The sequence below is a fragment of the Rattus norvegicus genome, chromosome 11 (genome assembly GCF_036323735.1).
Source record: "Rattus norvegicus strain BN/NHsdMcwi chromosome 11, GRCr8, whole genome shotgun sequence".
NCBI lineage: Eukaryota > Metazoa > Chordata > Mammalia > Rodentia > Muridae > Rattus > Rattus norvegicus.
The window spans coordinates 96,957,621-96,985,040 of NC_086029.1; the positions used below are offsets into that span (position 1 = coordinate 96,957,621).

The following is a 27,420-nucleotide window of genomic DNA, read 5'->3' on the forward strand; positions in this document are numbered from 1 at the left end:
CAAAGTTCCTGATTTCAAGACACATACACGAACAAGGCCCTTCTCAGTAACTAGTGACCCTCCTCGAGAAACAATGTATGGTTGTAGAAAAAAACGGACCCACCTGCTATAGAGGGCAGATGTTTAAGCAGAAAATCTATGCCTTGGGTAGAAAGGAGCCAGCCATGGCAAGATCATGAAGCTGATAAACTCTGATCATGAAGGCCCGTTTCCTAGATTGGTAGACATCCATGTGGTTGGGCTGGTGGTCTAAGGGAGAATGACCAGGCAATGCTTTGCAAAGGAAGGAGAGACTATAACTATATGCCTATTGATCATGGCAGAAGGTATGGAGGGACGTCTCACCCCAAGTGCTTTTGCCAAAGGGCTTGTAGTATATCTCAGTGGCAAGGTACTTGTTCTCCGTGTGTGGGAGGAGCTAAGTGCTAGCTAGGGAAGACATAGGAAGGCTACTTATCTAGTCATTGTCTCCCGAGAGCCTCTGCATGGGATGGACGCTTTGCTAATAATATAAATACTCACCTATGTCACTCATGTCTAAATGTGACAATCGACTGTACAAATCAGAGCTAGGCAGACCTGTAGTTCAGCTACGCGGAAGATCAGTTGAGCCTAGAGACTTGGGGCAGCCTGGTAACATAAAAGGGCCACTCAGGCCCTGGATCAGCTGAAGCAAATTCTTCTTTTTAAACATTTGGGGAGGTGGGGGAGAGGGAGAGAGAGACATATGCGTGGGTGCCTGTGGAGGCTAGGACATCCCATCCTATGCACTAGAAATAGCAGATGGTCATCAGCCAGCAAGTGTGGGCGCTGGGAACTGAGCTCGGGTCCTCTTAAGGAGCAGCTGGTGCTCTTAGCTTCTCAGACACTTCTCTAGCACCCGAAAGGAATTCTTAGATGCCCATTGTATCCACATTGTAGTGGATGTTCCAGAACAACTGTCTCACAGGAGTTTTGGGATTTTTGACCTGTCCCAAGCTGCTTAAACAATCAAGTGGAGCAGTGCTAACCTTGGCTCTGGAGTTTGCCTGCTAAAACCAATCGTCTTCTAAGAAAACCATTGTGGGAAGTCCATGGAAGTAAAGGAGCAGCTCATGTCAGTTTTGACAAACTGTGCCTGTGTCTCTGGGACTTGAGAACTAAGTAGTCAGCTTGCTGCTACTGTAATGTCTCGAGCAGCCATCTTATAAAGGGAAATAATGCATTTGAGGCTCATAGTTTTGGAGAGTTCAGCTTTTGACGGTTTGGCCTGTAGCTGAGCCAGCATTAGAGAAGAGACAGCCATTCAGCTGGTGAATGGGAAGAGACTGGGGTCACATGATCTCCTGAGGGGAACCCCCAGTGCCTAATACCTTTATATATTTTCATCTGCCGCATCCCAATATTGAGGACCAAGCGTTTGTAGAAAAGGCTGTATTTTATTCCATGTTTATGAGTGTTTGCCTGCACTTAAATCTGTGTCGGTTCTCGTGGAGGTCAGCAGAGGGCATCACATCCCCTGAAACTGAGGTTACAGTCATCTGTCAGCTGCTAGATGGCATGTGGGTGCTGGGAATCCAGCCTGGATCCTCTGCAGGAGTAACCAGTGCTGAGTCACCTGGGCAGCCCAGGGAGCAAGCTTTTACGGTACTGGAGGACCTCTGGGGTGCCTTACTATGTAAGTTACAAACTGGAGCAGGCAAGCGACACAGAGGCTGGGATCTGTATACAGGGGAGAAAGGGCAGACTCCGTCTATTTCGTTCCTTTAAGTGGGGATCTGAGGCTGTTACTGAGCAGTGACACCATCCGTGCCAATGGAGAACCTACCTCAGGTGTGGGCCTCACAGGATGGTTGATGGGTGGGTCACATAGGTAAAGTGTTACTATTACAGACCAGTGGAAGAGTAAGCCTCACCCTCAGTAGAAAGGAGGGGGCTATAGGACACCTGCTGTCCTCTTCCCACTTTCCCAGTGTCCAGGAAAGGTGGGGACTCCTGTATCTGGAACCTAGAGTTGTCAGTGGAAGTGCTAATATGTCTGCTGATGCGTGTGCTAGCCAAGCAGGTGTCTGGGAGCACTCTGTACACACACACACACACACACACACACACACACACTCACACGCACACACGCACACACACATACACACACACTCATACACACACGCACACACACAAACATACACACACACACACACACACACACACACACACACGTTTCCTTGGTTTGATCTAGTTCCTTTTAGTTTGTTTTTTTGAGGCCAGGTCTCACTGTGCTGTCCTGGATAGCTTGGAATTCACTACAGCATTCACATTGGCCTTGAATTAAGAATCTTCCTGCCTCAGCCTTCTGTATGCTCCGATAATAAGAGCGGGCCATCACACCCAGCCCCTCTGAGCACTTCATACCAGCTTTTCTTCTCTAACAGCTAAGATAATAAGAGTCCAAATTTTATTCCCAAGGGACCCTAGTCTGGCCACAGAGATCAACCCAGCAAAATAAGTTCAAAGTCGGGGAGGACTTAGGGGAGGACAAAACTAGAAGGTGGAACAGTAAAAACATGGCTTCTGAGGGAGTCCACCCAGCTGGGACAAAATCTGCAAACCCAGGTTACGAGGCTGAGACGTGTCTGGCCAGGTGGATAACGGGGTACCAACATGGAGAACCAGAGTGAGACACGGATGGAGCTGCAGCTGTGGAGAACCGGCAGCAAGTCACACCTGCCAGCTCTCACAAAGCGGAAGACGGAAGACGGCTTGGACTCTGTCATGGCTCCACCCCTGCCCAGGAGCGGGCCAGAGAATCTGTCATAGCTCCACCCACTTCCTTTAGCAACTCCTGACTTGGAGGGCGGGCTCTGCTGGTGCTCACTAGCCAATAGGAATCTCGCTGGGGTATTCAGCAAGCCTCCGGCCAATATTGTATGCCCTCAACCACACTTAGCACCGGAGCTCTTGGCTTAGCGTCAAGGACTCCCTCAAGTGTCCTTTACTTCCTATCTTGGTGCACCTGCTTACTCCTGCCTCTCCCCAACTCCAGCATCCGTGCAGCCGCTTTTCCCCCTCTCTCCACCATGCGTGCACTCATGTGGATCTCTTGATCCTGTTGACCTGTTCTATCCTCACGTCCAGACCCCACCAACCCAACCACTGCATTTCTACCCTTTCTCGTTTGCAGATTAGAATAGCCGGAATCTCATTAGTTTAAGTTCCTATCTTCCCAGTCACGCGTGGATTCTTTACTGGGCATAGTGCCACTCGGGGGTACTGTCAGCACAATGGAGGTGACAACAAGATAGTCCAGAGTTCAAGGCCAGTCCGGGTGCCTTCTAGACCTGTCTGTGTTGTAGGACAAGGCCCTACACACACACACACACACACACACACACACACACACACACACACACACACACACACACGCACATGCATGTTCCTTGAAGGTAATCCCGGTATATACTGGATTTTGTGATCCTACTGCACATCTGAAATTCTGGCACATGGTGAGCATCAGGTCATTTTTGAACTTGTTGTTGTGATGGTGTTTGTTTGTTTGTTTGTTTGGTCGTTGCTATAAAATCTCTTGGCGCTCCTCAGGAGAGACACTTGGACCTGCGGTGGCAGAAAACACCGGACTCACAGAGCTTAACCTGAGTTGGAATCACCTTCGAGGCCTGGGAGCCATTGCATTTGCTAGAGGCCTGGAGGTATGAGACGCTCATCTAGGCGGCCCTGCCAGTCCTTTGTGAAGTTTTCCCTGAGCCAGTTCTTGATGTTAAAACTCTTCAGAAATGAACCTTAGCCCTTTTCAGCACGACTCACATGTGCATCTTTGACAACCTGTTTTCCTGCCCCTAATGATAACACACTTCACTTACTCTCATGTCATTTCCTAAGGGGTCCACAGCTAAATGTCAGCTGCCTCCTCTGGAAATCACATTCAACTGTAGGGGACGTCCGTGCTGTCTGGTGACATCACTGTTGGCACACGCCGATGCTTTTCCACACCCCTTATTGCTTCCCTGCAAGTGTACAGACCATGGAAATGTATTGATCAAGCCCTGCAGGGTTCATGAGGCATCTTCACTGTCCCCAGTGACAAGGGCCTTAGGAAATGACAGTCACCACCTTCCCTTCTTACAGGGCCTGACTGCTGGGACTCCTGCCCCAGAAGGTGGCAGGCCAGAACACTCACTCTTTTTTTTTTTTTTTTTTGGTTCTTTTTTTTTCGGAGCCGGGGACCGAACCCAGGGCCTTGCGCTTCCTAGGTAAGCGCTCTACCACTGAGCTAAATCCCCAGCCCCCAGAACACTCACTCTTGACCCATCACAGGTTTCACACAGCACCCTGCCACAAAGTCAATGGGCCCATGCTGTTTCTATGCCCCAGGATGCCTTCCTTGGGCATTTTCCCATAGGTGTGAATCTGGTCACTGCACCTCATCTCTGAGAAGTATCCATAGCCGACCAGTCATCATCCTCTGCTGACCTTCAAGTTGTTTGGCCCGAGCGTTCTTACTAACTCTGTTTCAGGACCTCTGCTCTCCCTCCTTAGTCATTGCTCAGACTGCCTTGCTTCCACACTGTGGGCCTGGCTCTGTTGCTTTCTGCACCGTGAGATGCAAGCTCGTGTCTTTGTTCTTTGTGTTCTAGGCAAATATATTCTTGAAGGTCCTAGACATCTCTCACAATGGCTTTGGAGACTCTGGCGCCTGTGCGGTAGGCGAGGCCCTCAGGGTCAACAATGTGTTAGAAGAATTAAATATGAGGTGAGGAACGGGGGTTCTTGCTGTGCACGGGCACAAGCGCAGGGGCTCTGAGGGCCACGCTCGGTGATCTGGCTGCTGTTCACAGTGCATCGTGCAGCCCGAACCTCAATCCTGCAGCACTGGGCTCTGTCCTCCTCTTTCAGGGTTGTTGCTTGGGGGCTTGGGATGCAGCTCGGTTGGCCGAGTCTGGTCCGGCATGTGTGAAGGCTGTGACTTCGTGTCCCAGCAGCATCGTATGGACTCGTAACATGGGTTGTGGTTGGCACTTCAGAGCATCTCCTCACATGCATGGTGAAGGACGGGGATGCGCCCTGCTGCTTCTCCCTGCTGTCTCCACAGCTTTCTCCCCTTAGACACTGTTTGCTGTGCCACCCACATCCAGAGTTAGTTTTCCTGCATCAATTAACAGTCAAGCTGATCTCAAAGGCATGCTGCAGGCCAAGCTGGTAGAGATGACTCCTCCCTGGAGGCTCTCTTCCTGGCAACTGGATTGTGTCAAATTAACAATAAAAGCTGACAGTACAAGCCATCCATTAACTTGGCACACTTTAGGCTATGATTCTTCCATCCTTGGTCCCCAAGGCCTCCTCTTCACTTTACATTTAAAATATAGTCCTTAAAAGTTCCAATACTGGGCTAAAGAGATGGCTCAGTGGTTAAGATCACTGACTGCTCTTCCAGAGGTCCTGAGTTCAAATCCCAGCAACCACATGGTGGCTCACAACCATCTGTAATGAGATCTGATGCCCTCTTCTGGTGTGTCTGAAGATAGCTGCAGTGTGCTCATATATAAATAAATAAATCTTAAAAAAAACAAAAAGTTCCAATACTGGGCTGGCGAGATGGCTCTGTGGTTAAGAGCATTTGCTGCTCTTGCAAGGGACCCAGGTTTGGTTCCTGGCAATCGTATGGTAGCTCACAATAATCCATAACTCTAGTTCCAGAGGATCCAAAGCTCTCGTCTGATCTGAGCAGCAGGGAGACATATGGAAAATGCTCACACGCACAATTTTAAAAGATTCCAGCACTTTAAACATCCAAGGTCTCTTTAAAAGTTCGAAGTCTTCTTAAAAACCAAAGTCTCCTGGGGATGGAGAGATGGTTTGGGGGTTTGGAGCATTCCCTGCTTTTTCAGAGGACCCAAGTTGGTCTCTGAACCCATATCAGATGGCTCACAATCCCTGCAAGGCCAGCCCCAGGGACCTTATGGCTTCTTCTGAGCTCCTCAGGGGCTTGCACTCAAACATAATTTTAAAAATAAAAAAAAAACTTTAAAAATCCAGAGTCTGTAACTAGATTCCTATAAAATCAAAAGCAAGCTACATACTTAAGTAGTCTTATTCCAAGTGGGAAAAACTGGGGAATTAAAAACGATCAAAAGTAAAAGTCCAGTGGTGTGAAGGCCATGCTGTGGCCATGTCCAGCATCTGAGGCTCATAGCAGGCTCCTGAGGGCTTAGGCAGCCCTGTGTGCATAGCTTTGCCATCTGCAACACAAGTGCTTGCCTCCCTAGACTGACTCCACACAGCACCTGCTCTCTCCTTGGTCGACATTGCAGTCCTGACATTTCAAATATTCTGAGGTCTCCGTCGTACCTGAGGCCTCACCTCAGGGACCCTTAACACAAGATGTGAAGCCTCAGCTGCTCTGCGGGGCCTCCTCAGTCAAGGTGCTGGATCCCCCGTGCCTTCAAAACCAGCACTGCATGGACGCCACTTCTGATACTGCCAAGTCCTGCCGCTTGAAGCGTAGCCTACTTAGATCAGCTTCTGGGGCTGACCCTGAGGGAATACTTCCTTTTCGTCTCTGAAACACTGAAGGCCTCCCTCAGTTGTGCTAATCTTGTTTGCTTATTTACTTATTCGTTTTTGTTTTGTTTGTTTGTTGGTTAGTTTTTTTTTGGGGGGGGGCAGGGTTTTTTGTGTAGTCTTGGCTGCCCTGGAACTTGCTGTGTAAACAAACTAGCCTTGAAGTCACAGAGATCCACCTGCCTCTGCCTCCCAAGTGCTGGGATTAAAGGCATGTACCGCCATGCCCAGCTGATCTGTCACTGTAGCTGATTCTTCATCCCCAGGGGTCAGCACCCTATTGTCCCAGTGAGCAGAGAGTTCACTGTCTAGCCCCATCCTCTTTGACAACCACAGCTGATTCTGCAGCCCCAACTGACACTCACGGATTCTCAGCCAAGATATTTCCAATCAGTGGTGGAGTCTTTGCTCCGTTCTGAAATGTAACCCGGGACTTGGTTGCTGCTGGTGTTGCAGCATCACTGTTTTCTAGGCCCCTTGGGGAGCTACTGTGCAAATAGCACACAGGGGCCTTTCCAGTCTCAAACTCCAGCGTCTTCACACATGCAAAACCAGCACTTAGGAAGTAGAAGCGAGAAAAGCCAAAAGTTCAAGGTCATCCTCAGTTATACTGGGAATTGCAGATTAGCCTGGAATATGTAAGAGAGGGAGAGAGGGAGGGGGGAAGGAGGGGGAGGAGGAGGAAGGGGAGAGGGGGAGGGGGAGAGGGAGAGGCAGAGGGAGAGGGAGAGGGAGAGGGAGAGGGAGAGGGAGAGGGAGAGGGAGAGGGAGAGGGAGAGGGAGAGGGAGAGGGAGAGGAGAGAAAGCAGGAGTCAGCACAATGTAGGCCTGGCTTTAGAGACAAAAATCTGGAGGGGATGGAGGAGCAGGATCCAACTATGATGGTGATGCGTGTGTGGCCAGCTGGCACAAAGGCATGGGAAAGCCTAGGAGCAACCCCTCGTCTCCACCGGAGGAGGGGGAGGGCACTCTAAGTGTGCTTGCCACCGTGGGGCAGCACACACAGCTTTTAGATGTTGACTGGGGACTGGGCACGAGTGGAGGGCTGTGCTCAGAAACTCAGGCTGCCAGATGCAATAGCAAATCAGGCAGGGGCTCTGCGGCACTGAGCGTGTGACCTGGAAAGCCGCTGTGAAACGGGCCTATTTTCCTTACTGACCTTGCTACCCTCCAAGGGTTCGATGGGATAGCCCCATACATGCCTGCAGAGCACACTGACCCCATCTAGCCTCCATTAGTTTATTTTACTTTTCTCCTCTTTGTATTCTTCCCAGTCACTAAGAATTGCTAGAGTTTATTCCCCAGGCTGTTAGTGTTAGTGTTTGTGTAGGAGAGAATATTTGTTCTCCACATTCTCTGTCTGGCTTATTTCCCTTAACACAGTGCCCTCCTGTTCCATCCATTCACTTCAAACGACACAACGCTTCCTTCTCCTTCATGGCTGAATAGACTCTGTTGAGTGTACACGTGCATTTGATTCATCCGTCCGTCCATCCCCGGGCTCCGAGGCTGGTTTCATGTTTTAACTGTGACACATATGCCTCTCTTGTTGCAGAAACAACCGCATCTCCACGTCAGGAGCCCTGAAGTTGGGGTTGGGTCTTCAAGTCAACCAAACACTTCGGGTTCTGATTGTAAGTTCGAGCCTGGTAAGGGGGGCTCCAGTGCAGACTGGCCCGGTGTCTTTTCATGCAGTCCTTTCTCCCACCAGTCCCTCACCGCAGACACAGCTCCTGAGTCCAGATGAAGCTCTCTCGGAGGGGCCTCCTGGCTTTGTAAGACCCCTTTCCACCTCTTGCTCCTCTTTTCCACTCTTTTCCAGCTGCTGTGCCAATTCCTTGAGGTCCTTTCTCTGCCTCACAAAAGCACAGCCCCTTGACTTACTCTCATCTTCTCCCCTGTAAATACTCCCGTCCTTGTAGGAACTCAGCGTCAGAGGTTCCTTTCTTCAGGTTTGCTGGTGACGAGAGGGGACCCTAGACACAGCAATAGCAGAGACAGAAAGGAAGGAGTCCAGGGAGGCAGAGCAGGTCTCAGCTGTACCAACGTGTGTGGGTCAGGGAGCTGAGAAGTAGGGAGTATCTCCAACATGGGGGATGGGTGTACCTGGCTCTGCGTGGTCCTCGGATTCCCACTCCTAGCTTCTCTCATCAACAATTTCACCTCCTGCGACACTGGAACCAAGACCTATTTCTAGCTCTGGTCCACATTTTCAGCCACCTGCTAGGCAATCACCAAGTCACAGTGAGTCCCAGAATCCTACAGGTTGAACTACCTCCTTCTTAAGGTAAACCAAGGCCACCTGGGCCCAGAGCTCACCCTTCTCTCCTCCATCTCTGCAGAGAGTTCCCTGTTGGACCCTCCCTCCTCACCAGGCTTCCCAATACCTGATGGTTTCTCTCAACCAGAAACACGTCCTGCTATGAACCTTCTACTTTGTTGTTTTTAGTTTAATTTAGTTTTGTTTTTAGCATTTACTTATTTTATGTGTATGAGTAACCTGAGTGTATAGATGTAACAGATGTCAGATCCCCTGGAACTGGAGTGTTCTGAACCTGGGTCCTGTATAAAAGAAGCGAGTGTCCTAACTGCTGGGCCACCTCTCCAGTACCTTTGGGGTGTGTGTGTGTGTGTGTGTGTGTGTGTGTGTGTGTGTGTGTGTTGCTTGTTTGAATTTTTTTTAAAGATTTATTTGTGTTTGAGTGTTTTGCTTGCATGTATGTCTATGTGCCACATGTATGGGCAAGAACAAGGTATCAGATCCCCGAGACTAGTCTTACAGACCGTTGAACACCACTGTGCAGATACTGAGACCTGAACTCGGGTCCTCTGGAAGATGGAACTCCAGTTCCAGAGGATCTGACACCCTGTTACATCTATAGACTCAGGTCCACATACACATAAAATAAGTAAATGCTAAAAACAAAACTAAATTAAACTAAAAACAACAGAATAGAAGGTTCATAGCAGGATGTGTTTCTGGTTGAGAAAAATCACCTGAGCCATCTCTCCAGCCCCTAGACTGGCTTCTTGGTAATGACTATGGAATTGTTAGTCTTCCTGCTCACTCTTCCTGAGTGCTAGGACTGTGGACGTCATGACAAAAGGTCGAGTGTTATATCGTGTGCATCTTCCTTAGATTTCCAAGAATCCTATTTGCAGCGATGGCTGTGTCGGCCTCCTTAAGTCTGTCCGGAGCAACAAATCGTCTGGCCTAGAACTACTGGATGTGTCTGTAAGAGCTTCTTTTTTTTTTTTTTTTTCCGGAGCTGGGGACCAAACCCAGGGCCTTGCGCTTGCTAGGCAAGCGCTCTACCATTGAGCTAAATCCCCAACCCCCTGTAAGAGCTTCTTGTTAGCCACATCTGGGAGCTTCCAGAGGCTCTGCGAGCTACTGAAATGTTCACATTAGAGGGATGGGGGTGGAGGGAGTTGGTTGCAGTGCCCTGCCCAGATGAACTGTCTGATAGATTTGGCATTCCAACCATATGTGTCAGAAAGCCACCCCCGACTCTGTACCATTGTATGTTGGAAATATACAATTTAAAAATTTATTTTATAGAGGGTTACAAGTAAGGGACTGACTGAGTCTCTGAAGGACTTCAGATTTTGGTTCTTTTTTTTTTTTTTTTTTTTTCAGAGCTGGGGACCGAACCCAGGGCCTTGCGCTTCCTAGGCAAGCGCTCTACCTCTGAGCTAAATCCCCAACCCCAAAATGTGTAGCACAGGCTGGCCTCGAACTCGTGATCACCTGCCCCTGCCTCCTTCAGCAAATCCTACCGGTGTGCGCCACCACAACCGGCCAGATTTTGAAAGAGTGTTTTATTTTATTTTATTTTGAGATGGAATCTCTCTACATAGCCCTGGCTGTCCTGGAAGTCACTCTGTATATCAGGCTTGTCTTGCATACTTTTTTATATACTCATATAGATCTGCTTGCCTCTGTCTCCAAATTCTGGGATTAAAAGCAGACTGCCACACCTGGCTTTAAACAGTTTTGAGACTTAAAGACTATGGGAACTTTTGAAGTTGGACTAAATGCATTTTGTGTCATGATATAGCCAAAAACCTGTCGGGGCCAGGGGTACAGTGCAGTGGTTTAAATGAGAATGCTCCCCATGGGCTCATATGCTTAGTCTCCAGCTTGTGGAACTATTTGCTGAGGTGTGTCACTGGGGCTGGGCTTCAAGATTCGCAGTTAGCATGCTCTCTCTCCCTCTCCCTCTCTCTTCCCCCCTCTCTCTCCCTGCAGCTATAATCTTCACTTGATGACCATGAACTCTAAGCCTCCAGACCTGTGAGCTCCATTGAAATGTTTTCTTTATAAGTTACCTTGGTCACGGTATTACTTCACAGCAATAGTGAACTAAGTGACTAAGACACCAAGATATTCTAGAAAAGTTCACCAAAAGGTCCATGTCAAGGCCACAGGGCAAGTGATATTATGATGACATGGGGGTCTTTAGGATAGAGACTCCTAGTTAGTGCACATGTGTGGGAACGACCCCCAGTATCTCCATGTCTGGTACAGTAGAGACATCCTAACTGTAGCCGTAGGATGTTTAAGCATAAAGGGCATTTTGTCTTGTCAGGAGTTACAGCCGCCAGGTTGCAGCTGCAACTTCCCCCTGTGTCCTCAGACTCAACTCTTCGCCTGCTGTCAGTTTGACTAGCCTAGATCTTATCTTCAGCTTTGAGGGCTGTGCTTACAGATCAAGTCAAAGTTTTATCATTATGTGGAAGTGGGACATGAGAGAAAACTGCCGTGGTGAAGTGTACCTTGAATCCTGCCTTTTGAATGAGGCAGGGGATTGCTCCAGAGAAGTCTTGGCAACATAATAACATCTTATATCCATTAATAAGTGTGTAATCTTTAGGTTTATTTGTTTTTTTTTTGTTTTGTTTTGTTTTTTTTGGTTCTTTTTTTTTCGGAGCTGGGGACCGAACCCAGGGCCTTGTGCTTCCTAGGCAAGCGCTCTGCCACTGAGCCAAATCCCCAACCCCGGTTTATTTGTTTTTATTATGAGTATTTTTCCTGCATGTATGTATGTATGTATGTATGTATGTATGTATGTATGTATGTATGTATGTTCACTGTTTGCATGCCTGGTGCTCAAAGAGGCCAGAAGAGGGCGCCAGATCTCTAGAACTGGAGCTACTGGCTCTTGTGAGCTGTCATGCCAGGCTGAGAATCAAATTTAGGTCCTGTGCAAGAGCAGCCAGTAGCTTACCTGCTCAGACATCCCCAGTCTTCTCTCATTTTCTACTTTAAAAGATTTTAAACCTTGTCTCAAGAAACATAAACAGAGGACCCACATGCATTTGGAAGGGAGTGAACTTGGGAGCGGCTGTCCTACCCTCTGTGAAATTGTCACATCTGAACATTGCAGGGCCTGGGTGGCCAAGACATTGCCGTGCCTAAAGGACTAACAGGAAAAATAGTAGGATAGGAAAAAAAAAGTCATCCATCTGTACAGTAGAAAAGCAGCTGTGTTACAAGTGTGTCTCACAAACAAGACAAGAAGGAAAGACTGAAGACAGAGAGGGCCTCGCATCTCAAAAACTTATTGGTGACAAACTTCAGTGGTTTCACAGTCATCTGGATACAAAACCCCCCGAGATATTCAAAGAAAGATGCCTGGGCATTACTTGAGAGGTATTCGGATCGGTTCAGCAGTGAGCTGGAGCAGACTGAGTTACACAACAGCATCAAGGACAGGCAGGGGACGCGGCACCACTGCCAGGAGGCTGTCATCAAGCAGACTATGGAGCGGGAGCAGCAGCACTAGGAAGGCTATGACTTTGATCCCAGACATTTTAGACTCTAATACTCTGCAGACTTTCCGGGAATGGGATTTTGATCAACGAAATTGCCAAACATCAAAATGAGGAAACTCTGTGCTACTGATGCAGTTCCTAAGAAGCGCAAACAGAAAAATATTTTAAATATAGAAAGGGATTTAGGAGAATTAGAACAGGGGAAACTGGAGACACTACAGATGGGAAACTGGAACCAGCAAGTGACACGATGAAGAAATGACTGCAGTGCCTGTCAGCCCTCACTGAAATACGTGAGACGCCTCATGTCCTACTCACTGACTGTGGAAATAGTCATTTCTGTGTGGGCTGGTGAGATGGTTCAGCACGAGGTGGCTTGCAGCCAAGCCTGACTGCTGAAGTTTGGTTCTGAGAACCCACGGGTTAAAGAGAACAGATGCTACAAAGTTTCTTCCAACGTCCGCATGCATGCCATGGGAGGTGCGCATGGGCACACACACACAAATAAGTTTATTTTAGTAATTATCTGCAGAAAAAGAAAAAAAGAAACATAAATAGAAACTACTTAAAATTTGCAACGTGGCCTGAGATGATAAAACTGTAGAAAGGGCTCACGTGAGAGCTGGAGGCTCAGCAGATAAGAGCACTGGTTGGTCTTTCAGAGTTCAGTTCCTAGCACCCACACAGTGGTTCACAACCATTCATAACTCCAGTCCCAGGGGATCCGATGCTATCTTCCAGACATGGATGTGGTGAAAGACATATGTGCAATGAAAAACTTCACACACACATAATAATAATAAAATAGGAAAGAGAAGAGGCTCCATCAGCACTGCTTCTCTTCAACCCATTGGTTTAATTTTTTAGGGTTCAACTCAAGCACTTGGAGGCAGGTGTGGGACTGCACAGTTCAGAATAGGTTCAGGCTGTCATCGACCACATAGCGAGCTTGAGGCCAGACTGCACTAGAGACCTCGCCTCAAAGCACAAACAAACAAAAATGAATCAAAAGCTACACATAGATTAAATGTAGTTACCAAACAGCATACCCTCGTGTAAGAAAGCCAGATCAGGAAATTGAACACACCTATCTTAATCACTTTTGTATTTCTTACAAAACGCCATGACCAGGGCAACTTATAAAAAGCAGACATTTAATTGTGGACTCATGGTTTCAGAGAGTGACGGTGAGTCCACGGTCATCATGGCAGGGAGCAGGCAGGCAGGCATGGCGTTGGAGTTTCCTCATTCGTAAGTGGAAGGCAGGGGGAGAGCTCGTTGGTTATGAGGTGGGAGTTTGAAAACCGTCTAGTGACACAACTCCTCCAAAAGAGCCAGACCTCCTAATCCTTTCCCAAACAATTTAACCAACTGGGGATCAAATATGAAAGTATATGAGCCTCCGAGGGTCACCGTTTACTTCCCTATTTTAATAGTTGGAGGAGTGGGGCCATGAGATTGTCATCCACAGAGAGGAAATAAGTGAATCCTTAGAAGGATGATAACCATGTACCAATTGTCTCTTAGGGTATCCAAGTAAGCAGAGAGTGCGATGAGCTCGCCAGCTCCATGAGCGAAGCTTTTCCAGGACTCTGTATAAAGCACTGCACTTCCAGAAGAAAAGACTGGCCACAAGCCACCATCCCAGCTGTCATCTGCACCAAGTGGCTCTAGTCTCACCTCTAATACGCAACTTTAACATTCACATTGCTGCCCGTTCAGTATGTGTACCAACACGTGTATCTTCCTTTCTGCTCTCTGGCATCGTCCATCATCTGGCTTCATTTGCTGTGGTTCATTTCATTCAACCAAAATCTGCCCATGAACAACGCTGAACACAAGGTTAACGATGTCTGTATCATCCAGAGGTTCATGTTCCGATGACCCTGTTAAACAAAACATAAAGGAGATGTGCAAATGGAATCCCCAAGCTCTTCTCGAAAGAAGACAAACTGCCACAACCCATTGGAAAGCAACTGATCGTTACATTCCGAGTTCTAAAGTCACCCATGGGCTTCAGTCAAGTCAACTCACTAATTCGCTCTACAGAAACAACCGGAGCTGCATAGAAGCTACTGCTGATTGGCCAGGGTGTATGACTCAGGAGTGTTTGCCTGGCATACAGGAAACTCTTGGTTGATTCTGCACCATCGTATAAAGAAGCATGATGATGTGTGCCTGTAATTCTAGCACACCATAAGTGTCTCAATATGTATGTGTGTGTATAGACAGACAGACAGACAGACAGACAGTCAGATAGATAGGTAGGTAGATAGATAGATAGATAGATAGATAGATAGATAGATAGATAGGTAGGTAGATAGATAGATAGATAGATAGATAGATAGATAGATAGATAGATAGATAGATAGAGTTGGTGACACATGCTTGTTACTCTGGCCCTTTGGAGACTGAGTCAGAAGAAGCATGGTGACTTAAGACCAGACAGGGGTATATGTAGCAAGATCCTGTAGAAAAGAGATCTAGCCACATACTTTGTCTCCAAATGTCTATTTCACCAATTTTCCAATCATGCTCTTTCCAAGTCCCTGACAATCCAGCCAGTCCCATTGGCTACAGTCCATGAGTCAATGAACAATCATACACCTGGCCACTTCTTGCAAACAAAACAAATGGCCACGCGTACTGCCCCAAATTCTGTTTACTGTGAAGACTTTGCTTCTCCAGTGTCTCTCATAACTGTCTCAGAAAGGGGTTGAAATGCTACAGCTCTTCACTCCTGAGTGATGCCTGCTTAAACCTTCCTCAGTTAATTGGTCATGTGCACGCCTCATGAGGCTGCAGATAACTGCTTGAGAGAAGACAGCATTGTAACAGGAACAGAAACCGTAGGTGTTTAGGCAACCCCTGAAAGCAACTTGCTTGTGCCCTAAGACCTCCTTGGGCCTTATCATTCCTCTGTGTGTGTGTGTGTGTGTGTGTGTGTGTGTGTGTGTGTATCACTTTCAGTTGATAATGGATTGCTGCTGTGCATGTCCTATTTTTATGGTTTGGTTGGTCAGGTCAGATAATCCTCAGATCATAATGGGAACTTCATGACCGCAAGTCCAAAGTAGTTACTACCTTCTGCTTACTTGTTAGGCTGCATACTGTTGTCAAAAAAAGTGAACCACTGTGATATTTTGTGGAACAGACAGATGACCAAGAAACCTTCAAATAAAGTCATGGCACAGAGCTAGAGGGTTAATATATCCTTGAAGTAAAGCTGTAAATGTATACCGCTGTCATTGTCAAGTGACCGCAGATCCCTTCTGGTGGTCCTTATGGGCAGGCACCAAGGAAAGGTCATTGGCTAGATCAATAGCTGCATTCCATGTGCCAGGAGATGTGTTCATCTGCTCAAGTAAGGGCAGCACATCTGGTACAGCAGCTGCAGTCAGTCACTGCTTGATGGAGTTTGCAATCCTCAACTGTCATTTTGCATGATCCATCTGTCTTCTGCCCTGGACATATAGGAGAGTGGCATAGAGGGGTTGGGAATTTAGCTCAGTGGTAGAGCACTTGCCTAGCAAGCGCAAGGCCCTGGGTTCGGTCCCCAGCTCTGAAAAAAAAAAAAGAGAAAAAAAAAGGAGAGTGGCATAGAGATGTGGTGGCACTTTTCAAGTCCTTGAGAGTGGCACAGAGTTCTGCCATTCCTCCTGAGACATGATACTGTCTTTAATTCACTGTGTTCACTGGCAGAGGCAACTCCAGAGGCTTCCATTTGGCCTTCCCAACCATAATAACTGTCACTCCACAGGTCAGGGAATCAATGTGACAATAATGCCAACCAACTTCTAAGTCTGTCCATCCCAATTATACATTCTGGAACTGGAAAAATAACTACAGGACTGAGTTCCTGGACTTCAGTCAAATCTCCACAAATAACCTGACCTCCTGAGGCTTGACCTGGTAGAAAGTAGGTGGGTTATAGAATTCCTGTGAAGGACCCTAAGGGCTTTCGCCAGCCTTACAGGTCAAGATTAGGCCAAGTACAAGCTTCCCACCTTGGAAGTTCCATTCTCCACCTACAGTTCTCAGGAGGAGCAGGGACATTCTTGAAAAAGCACAGAATGTACCAAATGATAGTCACCTGACCCTCTGGTCCTAGATAGAGTTCAAATGCATGCCATATGCTTGCTAGCCAATAGACTTAACGGTCAATATGCTCAGCCAGTAAGTTTAAACTGTAACCTTGCTGATGTAACCTGTACCCATAAAAAGTATAAAAACTGCTTGTTATAGCCATTCAGGGTCACCTTCTAGTCACTTGCCATGAGGGGCTGATTGAAGGTCGACCCTGACGTGCTGTAAAATAAACCTCTTGCATTTGCACTGAACTCCGTTCTTGTGTCTCAGTTGGGGTGTGGGGGTCTCCTGGTAGTTAAGACTCACTTCGAGCCTTATAAGTCCAGAGCCACTTCTTGTTGTGGATTGGGATCTAATGTTATTTGTGTTAATTTGGTTCCACAAATCACACGGGAATCTGCACAGCTGCTTGTAAGATGCTGAGGGTCCCTGGCCACAGTTGGCTCTAGTTGGTAAATAAAGTTGCTGGTGGCCAGTTGCTGGGCAGAGAGACAGAGGCAGGACCACAAGAAGAAGGATACAAGTTTGAGAGCTGTGGAAGACAGAGAACCAGCCATGTGAGAATCAGGGAAGAGTGGCCCCAGAATGGGTCTGGGATAGCAGAGATAAAATATAAATTTCAGTAAGAAATAACTCGGGAATATTGGAGAGGAGAGTGTGTTAGCTGCAGAGAGGTTTGGAAGTGCCCAGCCATTGCCCTGTTTAAGGCATATTAAAATTCAGCCAGTGTGTGTGTGTGTGTGTGTGTGTGTGTGTGTGTGTGTGCCTTTCACTCGCAAATGCAGGGCATCTTGGTGGGTGAACAGAAGCACTTGCACACCTGCAGAGCAGTTTAGAGCAGATTAACAAATTACCACTTCAACTTCCGGTGCCACACCTGTGTTAGTCAGCGTTCTCTAAAGGAGCAGGACTCATAAAACTATTTCATACGTGTAGGATGATGATGTCATTATGCAGGTGAAGGCAGGTAGACGATAGAATGAGGCCTGTCATTGGACGAGAAGGAAGGATGGGCGGGAGAAAAGTTTTAGAGGGGGAGGAGACTGGAGCGAGGGAGGAGAGCAGCGGAGAGAACATGGAGGTGGATGTTAAGATTCCTCTCTGCACATTTGCAGGTTGTTATGAATGTTCTTAAGGGATGGATGTGTACAGGGCTTTGTATGTTTAGGTGGGCAATTATATTTTATCAATTGGATCAGGGGTTATTGTGTTGTGTGTTCTTTCATGTGGCAATTTAATTGAGTTCAAGAGAGTGTGTGGTGGCTGGAGACACTGGGCCACCAGAGAATTGGGATGTGTATGTCTGGCATGGTGGCAACCTGCCTTGGGAACTAGATGGGTGGAGAGATCGCTGCCGGGCTCAGAGAGTAGCCATTGGCAGTGTGATATGGGATGGAGAAAGAGGGTAAGACACTTTGCTGACTGAGATGTAAATATCTAACAGATGTCTTGGGGCACTGTGGTGCCAGACCTAGTGCTGGGTAAAAGAAACTTTATTTTAATTTTACAGCAACACATAAGATTCCAGGAGCCCTGAGATTGAATGAATCAGAAGTCCCAATCTGGTGTGAGTGCAATAGCCATCCCGCAGAGCTGCTAGTCTTCAGTTTACATTGTAGTTGAGAAGTAGGTTCTAACACTAGCGAACAGGGTACATGACTTTACCAGGAGGGTGGCAGAAGCAGACAAGAAGCAGAAGCCTCCTTCTTCCAGGTCCTTTTATGAGGACTCCCACCAGAAGGTGTGGCCCAGATTTAGGTTGTGTCTCCCACCTCAAATAATCTAATCCAGAAAAAACCCTCACTGATCAGGATGTGAGGCAATTAATTAATTAATTAATTAACTAATGGGAAAAAGCCCAATAAGCAGATAGTGGGGGAAACACATTCTGAATAAAAGTGTGCATTGCCTGTTTAAAAAGGAAAGGAAAATCTCTCCACAGTTATGCCCAGCTGCCTGGGGTTTAGTTAATCCCAGGTATAGTCAATAGGCATAAAATTACCACATTTCCCAACTGTTCCATTAACTGGACATCAAGCATTCAAATATTCAAGCCTATGGAGGTCATCCTCATTCAAACCGTTTCCTGGCTACCATAGGCTCATGGGCATATCATAATATAAAATGCAGTTGATCCCCCTTCAAACGCCCCATAGTCTTTCACAATCTTTTTTTGTTTGTTTGTTTTGTTTTTTGTTTTGTTTTTATCTTTATTAACTTGAGTATTTCTTATTTACATTTGATTGTTATTCCCTTTCCTGGTTTCCAGGCCAACTTCCCCCTAACCCATCCCCCTCCCCTTCTAGAAATGTGTTCCCCTCCCCCATTCTCCCCCCATTGCCGCCCTCCCCCCAACAATCACGTTCATTGGGGGTTCAGTCTTGGCAGGACCAAGGGCTTCCTCTTCCACTGGTGCTCTTACTAGGCTATTCATTGCTACGTCTTTCACAATCTTAACACAGTTCAAAAAAAATCCAAACATCCCTTTTGAGACTCAAGGCAATGAGACTCTGTATCAAAGAAAGGCAAATTAATTGATTAATTTGTACCCTTTCAGAGGCAAAGGGTAGGGGGTAGGTAAAGAACTCTGAGAGGAGGAACCAGAAAGGGGGCAACATTTGGAATGTAAATAAATAAAATAATTAATAAAAGAAGTTGCTAGGGCCAGACATACAGGATCCAACGTCGCTTTTGCAGTTGTGGCTGTCATTGCACCTGAGCTGTCTCCAGATTTTCACAATTACTTGTGGTTTAGTTTATTGTGGATGTAGGCGTGTTTTCTTGCGTACACTGAGTGTACCTGGTGCTCAGTAAGGCCAGAAGAGGGTGTTGGATTCCGCAGGATTGGAGTTACAGACAGGTAGGAGCTGCTGTGTGAGACCGGGCCTCTGCAAGAATGGTGTGAGCTGCTGAGCCACCTCTCCAGCCCCTTTTCGTTTCCCTGGCATGTGACTGCCTCTCTTACCTACCACCACTGCAGCACCCTCAGAGACTAGGCCAGGTATGCCAACAGCAAACACAGGAAATTACCGTGACGACATTCACTACTTTGTGTAAGTTTCTTGCTTTAGTTCAATCTTTTGTTGTTGTTGTTGCTTTTTGAAGATTAATTTATTTTTTTGGTTCTTTTTTTTTTTTCGGAGCTGGGGACCGAACCCAGGGCCTTGCGCTTCCTAGGTAAGCGCTCTACCACTGAGCTAAATCCCCAACCCCCTTAATTTATTTTTATGTTCATTGGTGCTTCGTGCTGGGGTCCAGCCCCAACAGGGTCTTCTTTCTTCTCAGTTCTCCTTGAGGCCCAGAGGAGGAAGAGGGTGAGTGGAGGGTAATTTTGTCTTACAAGACCTGGGGTAAGAATTTTGTCTTATGAAGTATTTAGAGTTGCTGTATTATAATAAAGAGTTTACTTATCTAAGTTATTTTGCTACTGTGGCTGACCTGCCTTCTGTGTTCCTCTGAGGCCAGAAACTGCAGTCTCTGGCATTTAGCACCTAAGCCTAAAACAGCAGGAGATAAAGTAAAGGGTTAATTGCTAGAGCCTTTTGTCCAGATGCCTCTGGCTTGCCAGGCGAGAGGGACTTTCAGAGCAATAAACTTCTATTGAACCAGAAGAGAATCATGCTCACAGAAGGAAAAACTTTTACATAAGCAAATATGCATAAGCTCACATAGATTCATGCATGCCCATTTTCATTCAAACCAGTTGGGTCCAGCTTGCATGTATTCTCCTGATCACATACTTACACACACATGCATACCTTCTCACAATTAACTTACACACACATGGATACCTTCTCACAATTACATACTTACACACACATGCATACCTTCTCACAATTACATACTTACACACACATCCACAGTTACATATGCATATGGAGGAAAGACCAAGCACCAGTGCAGAAAGAACTCACTCATTCTGGATGGAAAATGAGCTCCAATCTTTATTGCGTAGAGAAAGAAAACTCTTCTGTCCTTTTAATGGTAAATGAATTAAACCCAAGTTTGTAAGAAAAAAGCTTGTTCCTTTTAATAAGACTAAGCCTGCCCTGTTATTAAGAAAGGATCTGTGGGCTGGAGAGATGGCTCAGTGGTTAAGAGCACTGACTGCTCTTCCAGAGGTCCTGAGTTCAATTCCCAGCAACCACATGGTGGCTCACAACCATCTGTAATGGGATCCGATGCCCTCTGCTGGTGTGTCTGAAGACAGCTACAGTGTACTTACATATAATAAATAAATAAATCTTTAAAAAAAAAAAAAAAAGAAAGGATCTGTTTTGTCCTGTGGTAAGGAGAAGTCTGTCTGCTCCTTGAATTAGCCCAAATGTGAATATTCTTATCTGAGTTGACCTACTTCCTTGAGCCCAGTGACAGGTACTCTATGAGTGGCACAAAAAAGCTCTCCACACACAATCGCATGGTAAAAAGTTCATCACAAGTTCACACAAATTCAAATCACGAGCCTAATACGTTTATAACAGTGAATGTTTACATACATGTCCATTAGATGTAATTATCTGGCTAAACATTCATCATTTGTCATGGCTCCACAGGTTCATGGAGAGTTAAAAAGCATAATTAAGTTATTAGTGAAATTTTGTATAGATAAACCTAGTCAATATTTTATCTTCTCATAAATTGTAGTTCCCTTTTTATGACCTTTGGTTAATAGTTTTGAAATGTGCTCTGAGTAGTAGAAGCAATTTGGTGACGCATGGGAGACTGGCAGAGTTCTCACTGCAGTTTTGACTATCAGAAAGGACCTAATAGCAGTCCCACTATAAAAGCTTAATAAATGTTGATATAATTTTAGGAATTCTTACAGGATGTTTAATAATAACAGGAAAGGCATATTAATAGCAGGAATCTTTCCTAAAATACCTTACACTGGGTCTTGTCTTCGGAGCAAATCTGTCATGGATTATTTTAATCTGAGGCAGACTATCTCAGGAAGATCACCTGCTAGTTATTAGCTTGTCTTATGTTGCCTCCTGACAGTTTTGCCTGTATGTATGTCTGTGTGAGGGTGCCAAATCCCCTGTGTCTGCAGTTACAGACAGTTGTGAGCTGACATGTGGTGCTGGGAATTGAACCTAGGTCCTCTTCAGCTAGTGCTCTAAACTGCTGAGCCATCTCTCCAGCCCTTAGTTGTCTCTTTTAATGACACAAAAGAAGCCCTCTCTTTACTGACCTTATATTCATCATCAGTGTTGGTATCAGAAACCAGCTTTTGCCTTCAAACCCAGCATGATGTCACCCATAGGTGACAGGGACCCGCATATCTGTTGTCATAGCAATGGCCATGCATTCCCAGTGTCCATTTCGTTTACCTCCCACATTTACCTGAGAGCGGTTACATCACGGTCTAAATAAAAAGCAGACCCTTCCTGGCCTTACCCCCTTCTCTCTCCCCCACCTTGTTTCTATTGGGTACTCCCCTCCCCCACAATAAATTTCTCTCATATATAACTGCATTGGCCTGCTGTGGTCTGTCCGGATGCGAGCCAAGATTCTACTACAACAATGAGTACCACTAATAAGAAGACAAGTTGAGCCAGATCTGCAGTATCAGTGCCAGCATCCATCACAAAGAGTAGCATTTTAAAGTAGTAGATCAACCAAGTGTCATGGTGCACACCTTTAATGCTAGCACCCTAGCCATGGTTATGCTGTGAGACCCTATCTGAAAAGGAAAGGAAAGAAACTCTGCCCAACCTTCTCATCCATCTCCAGTGTCTTCAGTCTGGCTGGCTGTGATCTAATGAGATGACCTGGGTTTAGAAATACCACACCCAGGGATCCTCTGTCTTCCCTGCTTCTATACGTTGCTTAATACATCACCATCCGTAAGTGCTAACTATTTGCTGTTAGACAGGCTAGAGTATAGCTTTTGCTAGAAACTTCATCTGAGCTTTAGACGTTAAAGATATTTTTGTCGAGAAGTCATTTTTTTCAGTTCTGTTATATTATCTTTACAATACAGTCTTTTATGCAATAAGATTGCCGCATATTTTCACATATAAGGGCTTTCCAAATTATAATACTTGGAAATGTAACAGAAAACTTCTAAGAATTAACCAGAGTGCCTGACCACCAAAGAGCCATTGTCCACCCTTCACCCAACAAGTTCTCTTCATCTATAATTTTGGGGGGGAGAGGTTCCACATTGAGGCATTGTAGAAGCCATGCTGCAATTTAAAAAAAAAACCAAAAGTGTGAGGCCATATTTGGTTTTACCTTTGAAAGTTAATTCACAGAAAAATAGAAAGCAAGCTTCAGGCCCTTCCATGTCTCAGCTGCCAATCATTGGTGCTGTGTGAGGCACACTGGGGTGGCAGTGCACCCCTGTGACATCAAATAGCATCAGATGCCTAGCATTCACAGTGGTAGTCAACACACTACTGATCCTCGCTGCATCCCGCTTGCCAAGTCACCAGTGACAAGCATGTGTGACATCTGATGGGGCCACTCGGAAGGCACCAACGAGAGCTGCTCACAGCAGAAAAGGGTAAGTGTGCACTGCAGAGCTGTGTGAGGACAGAACACTCACAAGGCTCGATGCTCAAGGACGTCACTATTCCGTGTAGGAACAGAACACTCACAAGGCTCAATGCCCAAGGACGCCGCTATTCCGTGTTAGGCTGCATTCACGCTGCCCGGGGCTGCCTGGCCATACAGCTACCGGTTGGAGATTCCAGTGTAGCATATGGAAGGTCCGACAGACTTCATGCCATCTCCTCTACCTGTTTAAACATGAACAAGAGATGAGTGTGTAGCTAGGCTCCCAGCACAGACTAGGTGCCATTCAGAACTGGTTCCTTGAGGAGATCCTACCCGATTTAGAGGGTAGCCATGACGCTGAAGGTATAAGATTCCACATATCAGGAGGTGAAGCAGGAGGATCAGTAGTTCAAGGCCATCCTGTGCTCCATAGGGTCCTATGTAAACAGAAGGAGTAGTATAATGTAAGTGTTGCAGCTCTGACCCTATGTAAACAGAAGGACTAGTGTAATGTCAGTGCTGCAGCTCTGAAGGGAAAGGCTCCCCTACAGAAGGTCTGCTCCACTTGGCTCTGCTCTGAGAAGTATCTTGGCAGTCAGGAGCCAAGGAATGCACCAAAGTCACACCGTGCAACAAGCCTCACGCTCTCTGGAATGAATGGCTTGTGATACCATGCCCAGCTAAATTATGGTCTCTTTAAGCTCGCCTTTATAAGTTTTTTTTTTGTTGCTGCTGTTGGCTCTTCTTGCCAGTTCCAGCAGCAGCAGGGAAGGCCTTCCCTGCCAAGACTCTCTAGGAACTTTGTATTCCTTTTAAACTTTATAAACCCTTAATGCACCAGAATGGCCAGGCCCAGCCAGAGGAGCTCCAGCATACCACAGTAAAGCCATTTAGGCTTGTTTCCCTACAAGAGAACTGAGTTCTCAGAAATCATGTGACTGGTATTGCAGGACTCTCTTAGACTCGCCAATCACCAAATAAACACACGGAGACTTATTACTAGTTTTCAGTCCACACAACTCTGGACCAGCCTCCTGATATGAACGGGGAGTCCTCCCCCAAGGTATACCCAACAGTCAAGCTACATGCCAGGAAGCAGTTGCTGCCAGCCTAAAGCCATATTTTAAAGAGAATACATATTTATTGTTATATGGACAATATCTTTGGCAAGAGAGACCAAAAAAACTTCACCTCATGACCTCAAAGATTTACTGGTCCCTGTTCTAAAAATAAACAGGATTCAAAATAACCCAGAATCAGATACAACTCGCCAACCTTCCCCCACCCACCACCTCCTAGGAGACAGGATCTTCTTCTTTTTTTTTTTTAAGATTTATTCATTTATTATATATGAGTACACTGTAGCTGTCTTCAGACACATCAGAAGAGGGCATCAGATCTCTTTACAGATGGTTGTGAGCCACCATGTGGTTGCTGGGAATTGAACTCAGGACCTCTGGAAGAACAGTCGGTGCTCTTAACCACTGAGCCATCTCTCCAGCCCCCGAGACAGAATCTTCTTAACCTCAGTCCTACCTCATAAGCCTTTTCTAACATCCTGCCAGAAGCTTAATCTTAATGTCCTCCAGAGTTTTATGGAAACCTCAACTGACTCAGGCGTGGCCACCGATACTTAACAAAACCCGACAGCCTCTTTTCCTAAAAGGAAATTTTTTTTTTTTTTGGTTCTTTTTTTCGGAGCTGGGGACCGAACCCAGGGCCTTGCGCTTCCTACGTAAGCGCTCTACCACTGAGCTAAATCCCCAGCCCCCCTAAAAGGAAATTTAAGTCCTTCCCTTTCCTCCTGCCCCAAGCACTCACCTCCCAGGCCAAACAAGACTTTTGGAAGTTGAATGAGTCACTCCAGGGCATGTCTGTGGCCTGGTACACACCACACAAACCTGTCCAGCTCCTCAGAGCCAACCCTTCCCCTCCTCTAGTGAGGGCCCTAGCTCAGCCTCTGGGAGGATTGGAATGGCTCCACACTCCTATTGGCAATGCTTCCAGACTCCTAACAGAGGTTGATGCTCTGTCCTCCGTGATAAAGCTAGGAACAGATAGGGCCTTACAAATGCTGGGCAAAGTGTTCTGGTCCCCTTCTCTCTCTCAGATGTCCTGCAGTTATTTAAAATTCACTCCATCAACCCTGGGCAAATCGATAACCTTTATCCCAGTGAGAAATGGGCCTCTGTTCTTCAGCTCTTGACATAGCTGTGAAGGACCCTAGTTCTTACCGAAGCATAAGAGCTATTAGGAGGCTTGGCCCGGTAGAAAGTATGTAGGTTATGAGGACCCTAAGGGCTTTCACCAGCTTCACACCCACCCCCTCAGGTCAAGATTAGGTCAAGTACCAGCTTCCCACCTCGGGTCAAGGCTAGGCCAAGTTCCATTCTCTATCCACAGTTCTTGAGGAGCAGGGACATTCTTGAAAATCTGCAGAATGTACTGACTGATAGTCACCTGACCCTCAGGTCCCAGATAGAGCTTGAAGGCATGTCATATAAGCTTAAACTGTAAACTTGGTGATGTAACCTGTACCTCTAAAAGTATAAAAACTGTTTGCATCAAACTCTGTTCTCGTGCCTCACTTGTCGGGGTCTCCCGGTAGTTAAGACTCACTTCGAGCCTTACAGACGCTCCCACCAGCTTCTTTTCAAGAAAAAACAATTCCCGTGGTTCCTTCAGTTTTCACCTATGGGGGGAGGATAGTGGCGGGGGGCACACATGGGATGGGAACTGTGGGGGTTGCAGTCATACATTTCCACCCCAGAGATCAACCCCCAAATATTCATTTCCCAAGCCACTCCTTCCAGGGAACACTATGCTGTCTACGTGGCCCTTAAGGAAGAGACTGACCTTTCATTGAATTTTCTGACAGCATGTATGTTTGCTGTTAATCTGCTCCCCTGGCTGGTTAGATGAACCCTCTCCACCACTACCCCCACCCGTCATGTCCCGTGAGAGTTTCAGTTGGATTCCCGGACAACTGCTCCTCTCGTTCTCCTACAGCTCAGCCTCATACCCCACGCATATCCCACACCCTGGCCCTGTATCTGAGGGAAACTTCTTGGCCAACCAAGTTGCCTCGGTGGGAACTTTTGTAGTCATCCTTGAATGATTAAAGAATTTTCACGGGGTTGGGGATTTAGCTCAGTGGTAGAGCGCTTGCCTAGGAAGCGCAAGGCCCTGGGTTCGGTCCCCAGCTCCGAAAAAAAAAAAAAAGAATTTTCACTCACATACCCGCCCTAAAGAATTACAACCCCGATTTCCAATTATTCCGCCAGATACTGAAAATGTGCAGTTTATGGGCCAATTACAGCCCCTAAGCACAACAAATGGGAGTTAACCCCAGAAGCCTCAAGGCCACTGCCCTCTGGCAGATTGATGTCACCCACGAATTCCAATTTGGGCAACAGATATGTTTTTTTGTTACATTAGACACCACACTCCCACTTCATATGGGCCTGAAGAACCCTAGGGCTTTCACCGCCAGCCTTACACCCACCCACCTTGGGTCAAGGCTAGGCCAGGTTCCGTTCTCCACCCACAGGAACATTCTTGAGTAGAAAATTCTCAGAATGTACTGACTGATGCTCGCTAGTCAATAGATTTAAAGGTCAATATGTTTAGCCAATAAGCTTGAACTGACACCTTGCTGAGGTAACTTGTGCCCCTAAAAAAGTATAAAAACTGCTTGTAATATCCATTCAGGGTTGAGGGTCTGATTGAGGGTTGGCCCCAATGAGCTGGAAAATAATAAACCTTTGCTTTTGCATCGATCTGCATCCCACTCAGGGGGGCTTCTCAAAGTATGTACCACTGATTGAGGGGCGGGGTCTTACAGGCTTCTGCCCAAAGAAGAGAAAGCACTAAAAAACATATCCCACACCAGATCCTCATTCACCATGATGGGCCTGCCACAACAAATCAAGACTGGTAACAGCCCCATCTTAACCAGCGTTCGCTTTAAAACCTTCTGCTCTACATGGAAAGTTAGTCAGCATATAGGGATCCCTTATAATCTGAAAGGGCAAGGTGTACTCGAAAGGGTACACCAGACCCTCAAAACCCAGCTCAAAAGGCTAGACTTAACCTCTTTCCCCTTTAGTGTTCAGTTGGCAATATAGCCCCAACATCATTAAACTTTCTTTTTTTTTTCCCTTTTCTTTCTTAAAGCCTTTTTTAAAGGCTTATTTATAAGAGTTCACTGTAATTGTCTTCAGACATAGCAGAAGAAGGCATTGGATCCCATTACAGATGGTTGTGAGCCACCATGTGGTTGCTGGGAATTGAACTCAGGACCTCTGGAAGAGCAGTCAGTGCTCTTACCTGCTGAGCCATCTCTCCAGCCCCTAAACTTTCTTAATATATGTAAAAACACAAAACATCCCCCCCATAATCCTTCATTGGCATTCATACACCACAATTGCTCCCTACCCCTCACTAATGAGATGGTGGGATCCCCTAGACAGGATCCAAAAGGGACTAGACCCCCTCTTC

The 27,420-nt window shown here is 46.5% G+C and overlaps 1 protein-coding gene and 1 pseudogene across 5 annotated transcripts in view; both read left to right on the forward strand.

The window, feature by feature from the left end:
* Positions 1-16,670, forward strand: part of Lrrc74b (leucine rich repeat containing 74B) — a 19,643-nt gene extending 2,973 nt beyond the window's left edge. For 3 of the 5 annotated variants that reach the window (XM_003751096.6, XM_063270945.1, XM_063270946.1), the window contains 5 exons: positions 3,574-3,683; positions 4,629-4,744; positions 8,108-8,186; positions 9,692-9,787; positions 13,858-16,670. In XM_003751096.6, coding sequence (XP_003751144.5) covers positions 3,574-3,683; positions 4,629-4,744; positions 8,108-8,186; positions 9,692-9,787; positions 13,858-14,004 — 548 coding nt within the window. In that variant the 3' untranslated portion in view covers positions 14,005-16,670. Of the gene's footprint in view, positions 1-3,573; positions 3,684-4,628; positions 4,745-8,107; positions 8,187-8,263; positions 9,788-13,857 lie in introns of all 5 variants that reach the window. The other 2 variants (XR_010056333.1, XM_063270947.1) reach the window with 2 other exon arrangements.
* Positions 10,827-13,994, forward strand: LOC103690759 (translation machinery-associated protein 16 pseudogene; annotated as a pseudogene).
* Positions 16,671-27,420: the final 10,750 nt, after the last annotated feature.